The sequence below is a fragment of the Marmota flaviventris genome, chromosome 7 (assembly GCF_047511675.1).
Source record: "Marmota flaviventris isolate mMarFla1 chromosome 7, mMarFla1.hap1, whole genome shotgun sequence".
Lineage (NCBI taxonomy): Eukaryota > Metazoa > Chordata > Mammalia > Rodentia > Sciuridae > Marmota > Marmota flaviventris.
In genome coordinates this window covers 39,670,440-39,686,155 of record NC_092504.1, presented here as the reverse complement: position 1 = coordinate 39,686,155, position 15,716 = coordinate 39,670,440, and the positions used below count along the sequence as shown (strand labels likewise).

The window sequence follows — 15,716 nt, the reverse complement described above, 5'->3', positions numbered from 1 at the left end:
ATTCAGAAATTGCAACTGCCAGTTTTTAATCTGATTTTATCATATTAAATTATATTAGACTGTGGTGAAAAAAATAACAAGGATTACAAAGGCACAAAATGCTAAGTGGTTATTAGAATTAAATAATTCCCTGATAATAACATTTCATACTGACAAGAAGACATAAAGTAACCTGGTTTAACAAAACTAAAAAACACTGTCCTAAAGATTATGAGTGATCCCAGCAACAAGATGCTAAGACAGAAGGACCCCCATGTTGGGGGCCAGCCTGGGCAACTTAGTGAGACCCTGCCTCAAATTTTAAAAAAATTTAAAAGGTCTGGGGACATAGCTCAGTGGTAGAGTACCCCTGGTTTTAATCCCAGTACTGCCACACACACACACAAAAAAAAAAACAAAACAAACAAACAAACAAAAAAAAAAAACCCCACACATTGCTACTGATTATCTTCTAAATTGTCTTCTTTATTACATAATATTTTCTATTCATTTGAAATATGAACAGTGACATTATTTTCACATTTTCAGAGTCCATCTCTGTATTCCTCCAACTGAGTTGTAGCAAATATATCACAGCAAAGAAGAAACAGAAAAATCTCATCTAAATCCCCTCAATTTAAGATGTGAAAATTCTAGGCTGAATGAAGTGACCCACAGAGCCAGAATGGGGAAAGACAGGGAAAGACGAGAAAAGACAGAAAAGATTAGACTACGATGTTTTACATTGTTTAAAAAAAAAAGAGATAAGGGTTTGGTGGCATGTGCTGGTAGCTCCAGCTACTTGGCAGACTAAGGCAGGAGGATCACTTAAGTTCAGGCATTCAAGACCACTCTGGGCAACACTGTGAGACCCCGTCTCAAAAAGAAAAACACAGGAAAAAAAATTGCTTATTAAAATCAAGGTGAGACAATAAAGATTAAACATTTAACAGGCCTAAAATAAACATTTAACAGGCCTTTGGAGTCACCAAAATTAACAGTTCACTTGTGTAAAAGGGAAGTGGTCTGAACAGTCTAGTTTTTCATGGTTTTTGTCAAATCCTCAACCATCTGAGAATAAACCTCCATGTGGCTAACATTCTGGGTAAGTGTAGAACACGCAGTACAGGCGCATTGCTCCAGCCCTGTGGCTGTAGTCAGAGGGTGAGACACTATGAAAGAACAGACAATTTTGTGGTCCTCACGAGACACCAACAGTAAGGCTTTCAAAGGAAAGAAACTACTGCTACTCCAGTTTTAATGGATCCACGAATTGAGACAAAACTTTTATCTCTAAAAACTCAAATTATCTATTTTGTTTCTGTTTTATAAAACCAGACATAAAAATACATAAAAATAAGCATCATTAAATAATTTCACTTTGAAAGATCATCTGGCAGAATCAAAACAATATTCCAGGTGGCATCTACACACTAAGAAGACCCTATCAGTATTTTCAACATGCATGTCATTAATATGAATCTACAGTCTCTAAACCATACCTATCATGTCTACTTTTCTTGGCAGATAAATCATCTCCAGAGGCAGGTCTTCTCTTTTTCCTTGGGGGCATCACTTTACTAAAGCAGTCTGAAGAACTGCAAGACCGCAGGCTTCCTATAAAGAAAATTCAGAATACAAATTAAAACATGCTGCACAGGAACTCCTACAAACTGTTATGACTGCTAAATTTAAAAACAGCCATGGCTTGTATTGTGAAGGGTTTGATGTTATCAGTAAATACTATAGAGAAAATGGTTTGTAAATCCTCTTTGAAAAAATGTTAGTCAAGGAAAAAACCTAGCAATGACACAAAACAAGTAATTACTTCCCACCACCCAAATCATACCAGAAATAGAAGCAAGCTCAATTTTAATTTACTCTCCAGAAATACTAACGGAAATCACCTAAACTTTTGGCTTCTCTTACACGTCAATGTTCCTTCAAGAGAAATGTACTGCTATTGCATTTATCTATTTCATTAGGCAAGGTCAGTTCAATCAGGAACCATGACTCTAAAATACATATAAGCACATCAATCCTAATGCTCACAAGCTACAAGGGAAATGATTGGCCGAGGGGAGAGATTGGGGTGTTGTGGCGGGGGGGCGGGAGGGGTCATGCAGAATCTGATGTGGCCCTGAACAAAACACAATAACTTTTCTTGTTTCTGCCACTTGAAGGAAACTCTGCCATTTTTCAGTCAGGGTTTACAGTCAGGAAAGCAAAGCTTTCGTTTGGTAAAAAGGTATTAAAATTTAATAACAGACAATAAGAATTGCAAAGAACACTCAGTGAGCACTTACTGGGAGTCTGTCCTCCTCTTAACTTTTGCAGATACTAACTCAGGTAAGTTCATAACAAGCCGCTGAGGAAAGGACCACTGTTGCCTCACACAGGGAAGAAAACAGAGAAAGCTAAAGTGGAAAACTGGGATTCAAACTCAAACGGTCTTGTTTCAGATTATCCTAAACCATTATAAATTACAAGACAATTATAAGATAATTAAATATCCCATTTTGGCACAAGTGCCATCAGATATGTCATTTGGTTCCCACAATAACCCTGAATGACAGGCAGGGCAAAGATAATTATCTACTTAACAGATGGGAAAAAAAAATCAAGGCTGAGGCATTCAAGTGACTTTTCAAGATTTGTGAAGCAAAAAATGGTGAATTCTGGTCCCCACATCCCTCCCCCTTTCTTTGGCTCTTGGTTGAGGGACCTGGACTCTCAGGGAGCCATGAAAACAAGAGAGCATGTGAATGCTGCTGGAGTTTGGCAACCTGCACTCAATGAACCATTGCCAGCTCTTTGCTAACGATGCAGCAATTGCTAACTTACTCTGGGTCCCTTGATTGTAATCTGAAGAATGGGACAGTGATATTTCTCAGGATATTCATAAGGAAAAACATTCATTCAGTAAATACATAGGTACCAAAGCAAGCACTGTGTTTAGGTACCTGCAGCAGAAGTGTAAGGGAACCCAAGAAGCCCTACAGCAAACCAGCTCTCAGCCACTATCTGCTACCACTCCTTCAAAGACAGTTATAGTTTGGATCTTTAAAGTTCCCTGAAAAAATCGTATGTTAGACAATGCAGGAATGTTCAGAGGTGATATGATTAAATTATGAGAGGTGTAACCTCATCAGTGGATTAATACATTTGAGATTAATAATGTGAATGAACTACTGGGTGGTAATTGTAACCATGTGGGTGTGGTTGAAGGAAGTAGGTCCTTTGAAGGATGTGACGTTGGACTGTATCTTGTCCCTGGCTCTTCTCTCACTCTTCTGCTTCCTGGCTGCCATGAGCTAAGCAGTTTCCTCTGCCACACCCTTCTGTCATGATGTTCTGTCTCATCTCAGGCCCAGAGTAATGGAGCTGACTGACCATGGACTGAACTTCTGAAATCCTGAGCCTCAAATAAGCTTTCTTATTATTTTGGTCCCACTAATGAAAAGATGGGTAGCAGGAAAGTAGAGACTGAGAAGCAGAGAATTAAGAGCAAAGCTATGGGTAATATGGATACTAAAGGGACTAAGAAAAGAAGGTGACAACCTTGGCAGGGAGAAAACCCAAGCTCTCCTCTCCTCTATGATATCCTGGAAGCCCAAAGAAAGAGTTTCAAGGTGGAACTGTTCAAATACTGCACAGAGGTCCATCAGGTAAGGAGTGAAGGCACACACTGCATTTAACAATGAAGTACAGCAGAGATGGACCTGGAGAGAGCAGGCTAGATGGAAGGTGGTAGGGGAGGGATGTGAGGTGAGGAAGTGGACAGGGTATGTATGCAGAGTTCTCTAAGGACACCTGCTCTGAAGACAAGGAGAGGGCTCTCAGTAGCTGAAGTTATAAGGCTGCTAAAAGCAATGATCAGGGCTGAACCTGAATCCCAGGTCACATTTAGGCTTCTACCACTGTGCTAAGTTTCTTTGGTGATAGCCTTTAGGGACATACCAGGGGAAAACACCCTTTCTGTTATGAGGCGAGATGACCACCCAAATGGGCTATAGCCCAGAGCCTGTTTCTACCAGCCCCTGAGCTCAAGCAGCTTGCACTCTCAGCCCAGATTCCATGCAGGTCAAAACAAGATGACCTCCAGCTACCTTTCCAGGGGGCCCAACAAGACCTATCCTTTCAGAAAAAAAGTACCCCTAATATGTCTCTCCCCCCAATAGGGGAAAAAACTGGGGAAAAAAAAGAATAACCAGACATAGAGTGCTACCCCCACACCGATACTCCATTCATCTTCCCTGGAAAACAGTGTCCTGTTTATAAACAACACCAAAATACCAAAGGTCCAAAGAACTGTAGTGACCCAAGTTTTCACAGATCACCAATATTTAAGAAAAAGATTTATCCTTGTCTATTAATGCCTCATGACAGAGTTTACAGGAAGAAAAAGTCTACACTGCCTGGCTGTGAAGCCAGTAGCACTGCCTAGAAATGAAAGAGCAGGCACAACACTGGAAGGCTTGCTTCTCCCTGGATGTGGACATGTGAAGGAAAGCCATCTTCTTCCAAGAGCAGGCATGATTTGGTTCTGGGTGTCTAGCCTGGCGGTAACCTATTCTACCTGCAAGTACTTGCAAAACACTGAAGAAAAGGCACGCATCTCGTCAGTCCACAGGAAGTGTACACTCCAAAATAATGTCTTCTCCAAGAAACACTTCATACTAGCTTTTCTACCATCTGCTTCTTCATGAACACTGGTATCACCTGGCTTTCGCTTACTCCTACCTTTCAAGAGTAGTACGTTTTTGGTAAACATTGTAAGTTAATTCACTTTTCCAACTTTTTCTTATTGATGAATGCTTTCTGTTAAAAGATTCAAAAATCACTGTGTCTGTGTAAAACTTAATCATATTAGAGTCTCAAACCATCCCAAGTTCAGCAATATACTCTTCTATTTATTCAAAACATTATCTTCTAGCTAAGAAGCATGACTTCCTTTTCTGTCTTTCCACTCTAAGCATCAGCGTAAGTGAGTGGTTGTTGTAGAGCCATTTTTACAAAGAACCCATGCCTCTTTGCCCCCCCCCTGAAGTCACCACAGCCCAGGCACTCTCTGACTTACTGCCCTGCTCACAGCCACCTCACAGCAGGGATGCAACCAACTAGGACTTGGGAAGGAAGTTCCCAAGGACCACACACAGTTCATCCCTCCCAGGCATAACCACCTAGAACCCAGGATGACAGGAAAGTTTCAGGCTACAGAAGAAGCAATGTTTTAATGCCATGGAAAACAAGTTTACTTAAAATAATAGTTTACCAACATGAACTAAATCAACCAAATACACAGACAGCACAATTAAGGCTATTTCTTCCAGATCAGATCCCTCTCCCCACTCTACCCTCACTGGCAGATCCTAACTATGCAAGAGCAAAAACCAGAAATTTTAAAGTTATGCTGATGCATAATAATATACTAAGGTACATCTTGGTTTGTGGGTCCTGTCTAGCTCGCTTGTACATACAGAGCAAGCAGCTAATGCAGTATCTTGTTACAATAAAAACATCTCTCTCAATAAATATTTGTTGAGTGTGTTCTGATGACACACATAAATCAAATTCTGCTTAAAAATCAGTACACGTACAAAGACTTAAAATACCAATGAGTAGATAATATGCCATCATTTCTGATTTTTTTCACCATTTGTCAGCAAAACAAACACTTGACTTTACGTTTCCTGGCAGGCAGAATTTTTTTTTTTTTAAACACAAATATTAGCAGAGTATTTGCTCCTTGAAGTAACTCAGTGGTTAAGTCTTTTTATAATAGAAACACTTAAATCTAAGTAGATATGTTACAAAAATTTGTTTTTATTTGTATCATTTAGACTTAACCAACAACTTGTATCACTTCATCTACTTCAATTAAACTTTATCTTTCAACTACAAAAAAATTCAAAAGTAAATAATGTACACAAGAATATTATGGAGTATTTATTTGCTTCAAATATCAAGACTGATGATGTTTTAACACATCGACAATAATTACAACACCCTCCCCTGACAACCCTATGCTAGGATTCTTAACTCAGGGCCTCATGCAAGCACTCTACCACTGAGCAATGTCCCCAGCACAACTTTTAGAGTATTTACCTTCACAAATCTGAGAGGTGTTTCTAACATTTCTATACTGGATGGGCGGTGGATCTGAAAACAATCCTCTCACTGCTAGGCTCTTTCTTAATGCCGTGGTGTTTGTATGATCCTTAGGGATGCAATAAAAATTGTGTATAGTTTTCAACCCAAGATTATGATTGGAGTTCAGGTTCATTCTTTTTGGTTCAGTATTTAAAAAGAACAAATTAAGTATCTTATAAGTTACCATTTTTTTCCTAAATAAATCAATCAATGAATATATATAGGCTATTTCCCAAATTAAACAATTAGAAATACTGCCAACACTCTTCAACAGGTCTATCCTAGTATTTGCCCCATAAAGGCAACCTGAGTTACCTGGATCAGAGCAAAGGTCCTTTAATGTCTATCCAGCTTGCTCTTTTGATTATAGTTTACTTAAACACGCTATTCCTTAAAAAATAATGCCTCAGTAGGTGCTTCACTGATTTTACATATTTATAAAATATGATCTTGCTTTATGGGCCTCAGTAAAGTGAGTTCCTATCAGAATTGATTTCCTATAAGACATATCAACTCATGTGTCCATTTTCCAATCATCCCCAAACAAATGATTTACCAAATTAAAAAGTGTTTCTGACTTTTCCAAACTTATATAATAAATGCATATTCCAATACAAAAACCTCACTGCCAAAGGGGAATAAAGGGAAGGGAGCGGGATGGAAATAGGGAAGACAGTAGAATGAATCAGATCTAACTTTCCCTTGATCATAAATGAATACACGAACAATATAACTTCATATTATGTAAACCCACAAAAATGGGATCCTAATTGGAATGGGTTGCTCTCCATGTATGTGTAATACACTCTACTGTCATGCATATCTAAAAGCAATTTTTTAAAAACTCACTACCTAATTTGTCATTTTAGTGAGCTTGATGTATCGCAGTTTTGGTTCACTTAATGATGTTTTACAGGGCTCATTCTGCCACTTCAGTTATTTTTACATAGCTAGTTAGCCTCACTACTCACTGAACAATGCCATAAAGATTTAATAATTTAAGTAGATAAAAAGATAGCATTTTAAGATATCTTTCCAGTAGCTAGTGTTTTATTTCAATTTTTTTAACAGATCACTGCACTACTTACCTGCTTGAGTATAAAATTATTAATTTCTAAATGAACAATTTTTATCCTATTTAAAAAGTTTTCCTTTTCCTTTCTTTCTAAATAATATTGACTTCTGACAACTAGAATCAACTTCCTTACACATTTCTTTGTCCCTTTTTTTTTTTCCTTTGTTTATTCATTCATTCTATTTTGGGTCACTTCTCCAAGATTAACTACTAATTCTCTCTCTACCTTGGGAGGAAGATTAAGAACACCAAAGAAAAGTGTTAAAGAAGCCTTTTCTGACTTGGGTTTGGCTCTTCCACATGCAATTTTTATAGATGTGGCTCAGACTCTTGTGATGGGACAAGATAGTCAAAGAAGCATCTGAGCAACTAAACCTTCTCAGATTCCAATCATCATAGTTTTACATTGTTAAGTTTTTAAGTCCATTTTGTTGGGTATGAAAATCACAAGTGATGCTCCGTATAACCAGAAAGGAAAATGCCAGACATTCACAAGTCATCAGATACTGTACCCGCCGTATGCAATACACCAACCATCAGACACAGCTGCCATTCCCAAGGGCATAAGAGAGGCATGAGGCCAAATGCTTTTTCCAATTTCCTCTTCCTTAAATATGACTTACAGTTATTAAATTGTCACATATCAGGTTAAATATATGAATGTGAAATTACTATAATTACTCATTTAAATCAAACCTTCAAATTAACAATATAATGTGTAGAATTCAGAACTTAAGAAGCTATATTACCATATCTTAAAGAAATACAACTTTAGGGCTTTACAAATGCAAAATTGTTTTAAAAATAAAAACTATTTTAAACATAGTTTTAAAAATAAAACAATACTAAAGAATAAGATGAAAAATAAATCCTCATAGATCCACAAACATCATTTCAGAATGAGAAACAAGTGTTTTTTTCCCCTTAGCTATTAAGACTGGCCCTGAAAATTTTATTCCAGCATTACTGAAAGTAGCTAAAAGTTAAATATACAAATGTGTGTTTATTAAGAGCCTAGAAAAAACATATTATAATGTATCTATGAACTAGAAAATTTATGTAGCCATTTAAAATGAGAGAAGATGCTTTATAAATGTGCTACTATAAAGACACACAGTGCCCTAGAATATTCCTGCCCCCTTGTCTCATTCCTCCCTGAAAGCAGGAATATCTGGTCTAATTAGTGATCCACAGAGAGGAAACTGAGCAGAGAGCCCCGCCCCTTGAAGCAACTTTCAGATCTGCTTGCTGGCAGACATATGAAGCCTTCCACCATCACAGTAGGTGGTATGAGAGGGCAGCAGATATGCCAGCCTATACTTAACCTAGTTGTGGCTAAGCCTTAAAGAGAAATACTGAAAAGCTTGATTAGTCTTGCTGCACATCTCAGCAAGTTTTCCAACAAAACTGTTACTTTTTAATCTCTTTCTTATGCATAATTTTCAATTGATTCTGAACCAATCTAAGGGGGTGGGAGTCCTAAATCAATGACCACGAGATTAAATAAAATTAATTAAATGAAAAAAAAATCCAATAATATACATAGTAAATCATGAATGCTAAATGAAAAAAACAAGCATATATACCAGTATATATGCATGCATAAAAATATCTGAAAGAACCAACATTAAATAGTGCACTGGGGAAATAGGGTGGGATTGGGAGACATGAATCTAATCTCCAATGTGTTGGTATGAAGAAGTAAGGCTTTTGGGAGGGTTCTATCCTCATGACTGGGAGTAGTTCCCTCATAAAAGAAGCCCAAGGAGTTGCCTCTCCCTCCCACAATGTGAGGATGCAGCAAGAAGAGCTAACACTGAGGAACGGGCTTTCATCAGATACAGAATTTGCTGGTGCCTTGATTTTAGACTTCCCAACATTCAGATCATGAGTCATCAATTTCTGTTGTTCATAAATTACCCCATCTAAAGTACTTTGTTATAGTAGTCCAAACAGACTAGAACAAGCAGGAATTCATATACTGTGCAGTAACTTTCTAATTTTAAAATAGATTTTAGTAATTTTCACTGGAAGTTTAGTGACTATAAACCAAATGCCAGTTTCTCTTTAACAATTTAAAGAAATGGTCTCAAAATATGGTCTCCAGATTCAGGAGGATCAACATCATCTCAAAGATTGTTAGCAAAGCACACTCTGGGGGCCCACTCATCCCCAATCTACAGAATCAGAAACTCTGGGGGTAGAGCCTGACAACCTGTTTTAAATAAGCCCTCCTTAGGAGACTATCATGCTAGCTACACTTTGAAGAGCGCAGGGCTAGAGAGTAACTGTGAATAATCTAGCTTCAGTGTTCTCATTCATAAGTCCTCATTTCCTATACAACACACACACACACACACACACACACACACACACACACACACACCTACCTTTCAAATCAAATCACATTTTCAGCTGAATTAACCAAAAAATGAGATCTTAAGACCACTAGAGAATTTTTAGCCCCTTTAAAGGAATTAAAGTGCTTTTCCATAAACCAGCACCCCAGAATAGATTTCCTCTAGGAAGGAGCTGAAATATGGCTGCCTTCACTACACCCTGAAAGATCTCCTCAACCAAGTACTTGTTCATGGAGTGTTGCGATAACACAGAGCATTAATGGCTAGTATTTCTCTTTCATAATTTGTATTAGTAAGGGTATTTAAAATTAAGCAGTCAGTACTTGGAAGACTAAAGGTGGGAGGATCCAAGTGCAAGAACAGCCTGGGCAACTAAAGAGAGACCCTGTCTCAAAAGAATAAAGAAAAAAAATTAAGTAATGTTAGCATTTACAGATACCTGTTTGGTGATCGTCTTGGCCAACGTCTTCTGTTAAATTCTGCAAGAAATACATTCATTATTACCAAGAAATCACATAGCATACAGCAAGTTTTATACGCAATTGCTATCTTATCCACAATTGAAAAATTTTCAGCAAATACACTTGCACAAAATGAATAGTTCATCTTTTTTTTAAACTTATTTTATTATTTTTTTTAGGTGTAGACGGACACAACAACACAATGCCTTTTATTTTTTATGTGGTGCTGAGGATCGAACCCCAGTCCCGCCTGTGCTAGGCGAGCGCTCTACCACTGAGCCACAATCCCAGCCCATAGTTTTATCTTTAAATGACTGACTTACTAGTTTATTAAGGGTGTGGTAGATCTTATGAATATTTGCCAGTGTTGAGAGATGAGAGTTCAGCTGAAAGTCTTTAAAAGAAAAAAGAAAAAATTCACTGTCATCTATTTCCACACTACAGAGACTGTTTAAAAAAGTAAAAATAAACAAATGTTTTGATATCAATTAATTTATATTTATATATACAAAATGACATGCAATTACTGACCTGCCTCCTAGAAATAAAGTTTGACAATAATATTAAATTCCCAACCAAATGTTAAAGTTCATGAAATTTTCATGTGGATTCTAAGGTAAAATGAAAATACTACAGTAATTGTAAAATCCTGTCAGCAGGGAACTTGAACTTACTAGAAAGATATAAATGTTAGCAAATAGAAGACAGATCTCGAAATGTGTTCACTTTCTCCTCCCTGTCCCCAGAATTTGTGGTACAATGAGTAAGTCCTGGCAAAACAACGATAGAAAAGCACTCCAAGGCCAGTATTTCTTACAATATATTTATTTTGTGGTTGATTATACAACAGAGAGAACAAAATCTCTCCCATTAAACAAACAGATAAATCAAAGAATTCTCCTGCAGGCCAGAGCCCAATGATGGGTCTATGGGTATAGTTGCAGGCACTGCAATGTTAAAGCGTACCACAGAAGCAGAAATCATACTCCTAAGGAAACAGGCCTAGATCAAAAAATATACCCATGCTTCATCCCCAATCATTTCAGAATTATCTACAGAATCAAAAGACTGATGAAGTTGCTCCATCCTAGAATCCTGCACAATATAAAACTAATAAACTGTTAGTCTTACAAATTTCTCATTTTTGTAAACTATGCTGTCATGTATATTAGGCAGTAAAAATACAAGTTTATCAATAACTTCCTATTTGAAAAAGCATCAATGGAAGTATTTTCATAAAACATTAGGATTTACATTAGTTCCTTTTCTTTTTTCTTTCTTTCTTCTTTTTTAGGTTTTCTTTGTTTTTAGTTGTTGGTGGACCTTTATTTTATTTATGTGTGATGCTGAGAATTGAACCCAGTGCCTCACACGTTAGGCAAGCGCTCTACCACTGAGCCACAGCCCCAGCCTACATGAACTTTTTGATATCACTAATAAGCAGCCCCCAACCCAAGTTCCTTTTCTTTCCAATATAAAGGTTAAAATCAAAGGTTAAAATCTTTGAAAAGATACTATAACTATCCAACCAACAACAATCTAACAAAAAAGAAAACAAAAAGAAGCCACCCTTCACTGAAATGTTTTTTGGAATGCGCATCAGATGCAAAGAACAGATCCAAAGATGAGATACTACCACATTTTAAGTTGTCTGCTGGGGCTGGACCTTCTGGTACTACTTCACTTCAAATCAAGAAAGCAAGCTGCCTCCCTGCCACTAGTTAGAAAGGTTTATCGGTTCATTTTCTAAGTCTTACTAGGAATCCAGTTCTGGGCAGGCCTATGGGGCAAAGGGATCCAGGATAGCAAAGCCCCTGACATTAACACAGGAGCAGCAAGCCATTATTTATACATATACACAGCAGCAAGCCATTATTTATACATATACACACGTACTGCTCAGGCACAGTCACAGCCAGCTAGAATGGTTCAAAGAACCAATTTTGGGCAGAGAGACAGCCAGAGGAGGGCCTCAGGCTCTAAACAGGCCTCAAATAGAGACACATTTTGTTTGGCATCTCAATAATCTAGCCATGCTTAAAATTATGACATTAGTGGCACAGAATCTAGATCTTTCATCTTAATTGGTACAAATGTTCAGAAAAGCATTTGGGGTGTGCAAGTGTGTGTGTGTGTGTGTGCGCGCGCGCGCACAAGCGCGTGTACATGCACTTAATTACTTATGTTTACATTTAATGAACACCAATGATAATCTCTAAAACCAAAATTGACAGCCAAATGAGCCAGAAAGTCCAATTTCTGCAGCCTCCCATCTACTACCACACCATAACCCCCTTCTTGTACTCTCTCAATTTAGAAACAGGAAGACAATACATTCCATTATCACCTTGGAATGTTAATTAAACACTTGGGACCCCCACAAAACCAAAAACTAACACACAAAGTTTGAGGCCACAATAGGAGGAAGAGAGAATGGGGCGCGCCAAAGGTCATACATGCAGTGAAGTCCTCCTAACCCCCATGCTACATTTTGTCATTTCACTGTTCTACTGTTAAGTCAGTGTCAAAATTCACATAAGGGAATCTAAGGGAAGAAGTCAAGTTGTTAAATCTTTCTCTCTCCTTTATACGGCTATGAAAGAAGTAGAAAAGAAACAGAAGTTGTCCTCAATCTGGAATTTCAGCTGAGCCCTACCCAACTTCTTTCACCACTCCATCCCACAAAACCCTTCTTTTCAACCTTCACATTCTGTCCAATGCCCTCTCTAATTCCAACAGAGTCCAATGTGCACACATATGTGCGTGTGCACACGCACACTCACTCTGTTCCTGCCCAAAATACCATTTTGTTTTATCACCTCACCTTGGAGTTTTAACTCATGGCTCAAATCTCAGGTCTAACAGTTATTTAACCTAAATCCCAATTTCCTTATCTGAAAAATAAGACTATGAAATAATCCTTCATAGTGTTGCTGGAAGGATGAAAATATATCAGACACCTATCATAATACCTATCTGTGTCAGGCACCCATCACAATGTCTGGGACACAATAAATAAAAGCCACTGATGACCACTATATTTGCTTATGGTGTTCTACACACCAAATGGTCATCTAAAATAGTATCTACTTTCCCTAGGTCCAACTCAGGTCCAAAGTCAGAAATCCCTTTATGATTGAGGCATGTGGCCAGATAACATCTCTACAGCCTATGACAGCATTTCTATATTTATATACACCAAGTGATGTTTATAATAATGGCTGCAAGTAATCTCAACACACTGGAAAAAGTACAGGAGTGTTTACAACCAGATTCTGCATGTGAAGTTTCACTTCACTCACACAAAGAAGGTGTAACGGTTCATTTCAGAAATCACGTGGTATAAGCCAGCAATTATTCATTTCCATATCCAAACCCTACTCTGACACCACCGACCATCACGTCACCCAAAAAGTACATACAAAAAGAAAAAAGAAACCAAAATTAATAATCTTTCTTTAGTTTTACCAACATAAGAAGTTAAGAAGACATGAATTCAGAGGGGAAAAGGACAAAAATAGCATTAAAAGATAAATTCACAAAGGTTAACACATATTGGATTTATGGTTCATCTGTTCAGTGCTCAGGGCAAGTAATAGACCTTGAAATCTAAAACAGATTTCACATCCTTAAGGCATAGATGTTAGGGGTAAAGATCAAATGCTTTACAGAGAACATATTTAAGGAAAGCACTAACTGATTCATAAAAATCTCCTTCTGCTCATATTTCAATTCCAAAGGATAAATGCCAGGTTAAGTCAACTGTATTCCATGATCCAATGGCTTTCCACAGTAAGGTGGTGTCTGGGCTTGATTCTCCTGAATGACAAGCACAGCTCTATAGTCCTACATTAAAAGCAACGACTGGCTTTGCAAAGAGGCATAGCCTGCTTGACAAATAGCTTGCCTAAATGATCTTCAGGATATTTTTTAAACTATCCACAAATGCAGACTGACCACAAAATTATATAGTTTATTTTCCATTTTAATTCAAATTCACTATGCACAATATAAAAGAAAAATGAACACCACTAAGGAGGTCAAAGTCCATTTTCCTAAACTATCCTCTCCACAGAATGGGTAAGTTCAGACAATGACTGTCAAACAAAAGAATTAAATATGAAAGTAATTTTGTTAATTTGGCCCCTGAGGGCCAAAAAAAATTTAAATATATAAAAAGCAAAAGCTTTCCTTTATACTCTAATAGTCCCTTATAAAATATAACTGGGAGAAGATCTCACTTATAATAACAACAAAAAGGAATAAACTTCAGTATGTAAGATACAAGTGAAGAAACAATAAAAGTTTGCTGAAAGACATAAATGTAGATAGAGCCATTACATTCCTGGAATAGAAAGACTCTAACTGTAAAACAATCACTTCTCCCCCTTCATTAAACTATACAAACTGAATGCAATCAAATACCTATTCCACCTGCCCTGCAGTTCTTCAGCCCCCAAAAAACATAGGGAAAGCAGTCAGGCAAGCTTGGTAGACTGATTTTTTTAAGTTTATGGAAAAACAACATGTATGATAGCCAAGAAACTGTTGATAAAGAAGAGTGAGGAAGAACTTACTCCATCTGATATCAATAGATATTATAAAGCAGAGGTTGATAAACCCTCTGGTAAAGGGCCCAGGTCGTAAATATTTTAGGCTGCCTGGGCCTCTTTGATCTGTTACAACTACTCAGCCAGCCATTGTAGCTCAAGAGCACCCATAAATAATACATAAATGAGCATGGTTGCGTTCCAATAAAACTTTATAAATAAGCTGGGTGGTAGACTACATTTGGTCTGTAGGCTTTAGTGTGCCAATACCTGGTATAAAAATACAGTAACTATAGCAGTATGGTATGTGTGCAGGAGGATAAATCCATGAAAGGAGTTGATAAACATGTTTGTATGTTTCCATGTATGTATAAGTAAACATATATAATTAATGTAATTAAATATCATGTGAAAATCAATAGAAAACAGTAATTATTCAGTAACAGATGGGTAAATGGCTAGCCTGTGGAACAAACTAAAATTAATCCCAATCTCATCCCAAAGTTACAAATGAAAGGGAAAGCTATTCATGGCAAAAGAAAATGCCCCATCACAGGCTCAGGACCCTGCACACTCTGCTTCTACTCATCTTCCCCTTGCTCATTCTGCTTAGGCACAGTGACTTCCTGCTGTTAAGTGGACACTCCCAAGCACACTTATACCTCAGAGCCTTTGTACATGTTGTTCTCTTTGCTTTGAATGCTCATCCCTCCAGTAACAACACAACTTGCTCTCACACATTATCAGGTTGCCATTTAAATATCACCTCCACAAAGAACCTTGGTAGGTCAAAAAACAGGATCCTTTCTGCACTCTACCACCACACCATGTTTTACTTCTCTTTATGGCATTTGTACACCTGACACTATATCACATATCTGTATTATATGTATTATAATGTTACTTCCACAAAGGCCAAGGATTTGATCTTGTCCACTGCTATGTCCCCAGTGCCTAGAATAGTACCAGCACATATTAACTGTTCGATAAACATTCAGTAAATGATTCAATGCAGATATAAAGGTACCAAGACTTAAACTTGATATGTTCAGAGGATTTCAAGTGACTTTCAGATTTAAGAAGTGTCAGGTTAAGAGAGAGAGAGAGAAAGAGATTCAAAAGAAAAGCAAAGATCAGA

The 15,716-nt window shown here is 37.5% G+C and overlaps 1 protein-coding gene across 1 annotated transcript in view; it reads right to left on the bottom strand.

The window, feature by feature from the left end:
- Dcun1d4 (defective in cullin neddylation 1 domain containing 4) overlaps positions 1-15,716 on the bottom strand; it is a 70,502-nt gene that overhangs the window by 37,833 nt on the left and 16,953 nt on the right. The window contains 3 exon segments of the mRNA XM_071614275.1: positions 1,482-1,596; positions 10,007-10,046; positions 10,352-10,422. Coding sequence (XP_071470376.1) covers positions 1,482-1,596; positions 10,007-10,046; positions 10,352-10,422 — 226 coding nt within the window.